General features: G+C 41.0%; 1 protein-coding gene and 1 long non-coding RNA gene across 2 annotated transcripts; one reads left to right on the top strand and one right to left on the bottom strand.

The window, feature by feature from the left end:
- The first annotated feature begins 269 nt into the window (after positions 1 to 269).
- LOC124274723 (mucin-5AC-like) lies at positions 270 to 1,987 on the top strand. The gene is made up of 2 exons (XM_046710092.1): positions 270 to 414; positions 1,266 to 1,987. The coding sequence occupies exons 1-2, from the start codon at positions 399 to 401 to the stop codon at positions 1,880 to 1,882; spliced, it is 633 nt and encodes a 210-aa protein (XP_046566048.1). The 5' UTR covers positions 270 to 398; the 3' UTR covers positions 1,883 to 1,987.
- On the bottom strand, positions 374 to 1,277 carry LOC124274725. The gene is made up of 3 exons (XR_006898008.1): positions 1,188 to 1,277; positions 522 to 812; positions 374 to 415 (listed from the first exon to the last, which is right to left on the bottom strand). It is a non-coding gene; the product is annotated as an uncharacterized LOC124274725 (long non-coding RNA).
- Positions 1,988 to 3,368: the final 1,381 nt, after the last annotated feature.

The following is a 3,368-nucleotide window of genomic DNA, read 5'->3' as shown; positions in this document are numbered from 1 at the left end:
ATGAATGCCGTATGTCGACGTTAAAGTTTGGGAGTTACGATCACCTTAGCCCTATGAATGTCGTAAGTCTATGTTAAAGTATGGGAGTTACGATCACTTTAGCCCTATTATTGTCGTAAGTCTATGTTGAAGGATGGGAGATACGGTCACTTTAGCCCTATTATTGTCGTAAGTCCATGTTAAAGTATGGGAGTTACGATCACCTTAGCCCTATTATTGTCGTAGGTCTATGTTAAAGTATGGGAGTTACGATCGCCCTAGCCCTATGATTGTCGTAAGTCTATGTTCAAGTATGGGAGTTACGATCACCTTAGCCCCATCATTGTCGTAAGTCTATGTTAAAGTATGGGAGTTACGATCACTTTAGCCCTATGAATGTCGTATGTCGACGTTAAAGTATGGGAGTTACGATCACCTTAGCCCCATCATTGTCGTAAGTCTAGGTTAAAGTATGGGAGTTACGGTTACCTTCGCCCTATGAATGTCGTAAGTCTATGTTAAAATATGGGAGCTACGATCACCTTAGCCCCATCATTGTCGTAAGTCTATGTTAATGTATGGGAGTTACGATCACCTTAGCCCTATGCATGTCGTATGTCTATGTTAAAGTATGGGAGTTACGATCAGAACCAATACCATCAACGTCTAGTACCAGTACCATCAACGTCCAGTACCAATACCATCAACGTCCAGTACCAATACCATCAACGTCCACAACCAATACCATCAACGTCCAGAACCAATACCATCAACGTCTAGTACCAGTACCATCAACGTCCAGAACCAGTACCATCAACGTCCAGAACCAATACCTTCAACGTCTAGTACCAATACCATCAACGTCCAGAACCAATACCATCAACGTCCAGTACCAATACCATCAACGTCCACAACCAATACCATCAACGTCTAGTACCAGTACCATCAACGTCCAGAACCAATACCATCAACGTCCAGTACCAATACCATCAACGTCCACAACCAATACCATCAACGTCCAGAACCAATACCATCAACGCCCAGTACCAGTACCATCAACGTCCAGTACCAATACCATCAACGTCCACAACCAATACCATCAACGTCCAGAACCCAATACCATCAACGTCCACAAGCAATACCATCAACGTCCAGAACCAATACCATCAACGTCCAGCACCAATACCATCAACGTCCACAATCAGTACCATCAACATCCAGAACCAATACCATCAACGTCCAGTACCAATACCATCAACGTCCACAACCAATACCATCAACGTCCAGAACCAATACCATCAACGTCAAGTACCAGTACCATCAACGTCCAGAACCCAATACCATCAACGTCCAGTACCAATACCATCAACGTCCAGAACCAGTAGCATCAACGTCCACAACCAATACCATAAACTTCCAGTACCAATACCATCAACGTCCAGAACCAATACCATTAACGTCCAGAACCAGTACCATCAACGTCCAGAACCAATACCATCAACGTCAAGTAACAGTACCATCAACGTCCAGAACCCAATACCATCAACGTCCAGTACCAATACCATCAACGTCCAGAACCAATACCATCAACGTCCAGAACCAATACCATAAACTTCCAGTACCAATACCATCAACGTCCAGAACCAATACCATTAACGTCCAGAACCAGTACCATCAACGTCCAGAACCAATACCATCAACGTCCAGCACCAATTCCATCAACGTCCAGAACCAATACCATCAACGTCCAGAACCAATACCAACGTCCGGTATCAATACCATCAACGTCAAGAACCAATACCACCAACGTCCAGTACCAATACCATCAACGTCAAGAACCAATACCATGCGGGTGGGTATGAAAAGTAATCACGGTATGTTAAATACGGCTAGTCTGGACTAGTATAATTTTTCCACGTTCTGGAGCGGCTGGTAACCTAATGGTTAAAGTGCTTGTCCGCTGAAAACCCGGGTTCGAGAGATATAATACGTGATGCCCATTTCTGGTGTCGCCCGCCGTGATATTGCTGGAATATTGCTAAAAGAGGCCTAAAATTTAACTCACTCACTCTTCCACGTTCTCCCGGTTGTAATGTTCCTGGGCCCCTATTCTCGAAAGGATCCTAGCCCAAGGATGTCCTAACTTTGATCCTAGGGTCTAGGATAGGTGTCCTACCTTATTCTCGAAAAGTATCCTAGCGCTAGGATGTCCTAACTTAGGACAAATACTAAGATAGGTTCTGACGTGTCCTAAGTCTATCTTAGTGGAAGTCAACATAGAGTGGTACTTGTTTGTTCACCAATTTTGACGTCAAACAAAATAACTCGTCAAACTTACATTTGAATTTACAACAGAACACAGTTTTGATGAGTTATGAAGAGTTTCTTCAGTTCATATTATCAATTAATCGGTAATGAATAGACACACTTGTTGCAATGCACGCATCCTTTAGATCTACAAAAGAGATTTGTTCAATTCTTACCTATTCTCGGCCTTTTTTAATCACAACATCGCTCTTTTCAGTCACATTCACGTGAAATGTCAATGTCAAGGCCAACTTGATAGGGGAAGTAACTCTTGTTTATTTCCTAGGTGAATTTTTCAGTTTGTGAGATGACGCATAATGAGAGTTCAAGTCATGGTCATGATTTTCATAAAACAACCAAATACAATGAAAATATGTTTTTACACATATCTTTAATATCCTTATTTCTTTTTGGCAGACTTTCAATATTCTGAAGTAAAATTGTTATCGCCTTGTCAAAAAATGAATTTTCCAATTACTATAATCATGTGATGAAAATATCGAATAATTTCTTTTAGATCTACTAAGTCCATCAAAAGCTGAATTTCCTTATATTATGTGTTTTTTTATGCCACGAATCATGGGTATTATTTAGGGGAATCCCCAACTAAATGAAGGTTTTTCTATCTCACCTACTGAAGAGCTCGCTATCCTAGCTAGGATAGGTAGCACAAGTTAGGACAGGGATAGGATCATTTCGAGAATGGGTCTTATCATAACGGTAGGATGTCCTAACTTCTGTCTTAACTACTTAGGATCTGTCTTCGCTGGGACACTTTCGAGAATAGAGGCCCTGATGTTATACAAACCCCATCGTAGCCCTACTGCATTTTTTCAAAAGCACTTTCACGTCACTTTCATTCACAATAATTGGAGGCATTCACAGCCAATATTCCTTTTTGAATTGCCCTCCATATATATTGATCCATGACCAGAAAGATATGCAAGCAAAATAACCGGCAGTATATACATTACATATGCATTGTACATTACAGTACATTTAAGAATTTAACACGGCTCCCATATGTTACAAGAAGAATAAGAAGATTGTTTATTAAAGTGTCACACGTTGTACACCATAAA

This window comes from Haliotis rubra, unplaced genomic scaffold, assembly GCF_003918875.1.
Source record: "Haliotis rubra isolate DU_JTF1 unplaced genomic scaffold, ASM391887v1 Scf1937, whole genome shotgun sequence".
NCBI classification, from domain to species: domain Eukaryota; kingdom Metazoa; phylum Mollusca; class Gastropoda; order Lepetellida; family Haliotidae; genus Haliotis; species Haliotis rubra.
The sequence above is the reverse complement of the archived record's forward strand: the minus strand, read 5'-3'. Positions and strand labels throughout refer to the sequence as shown.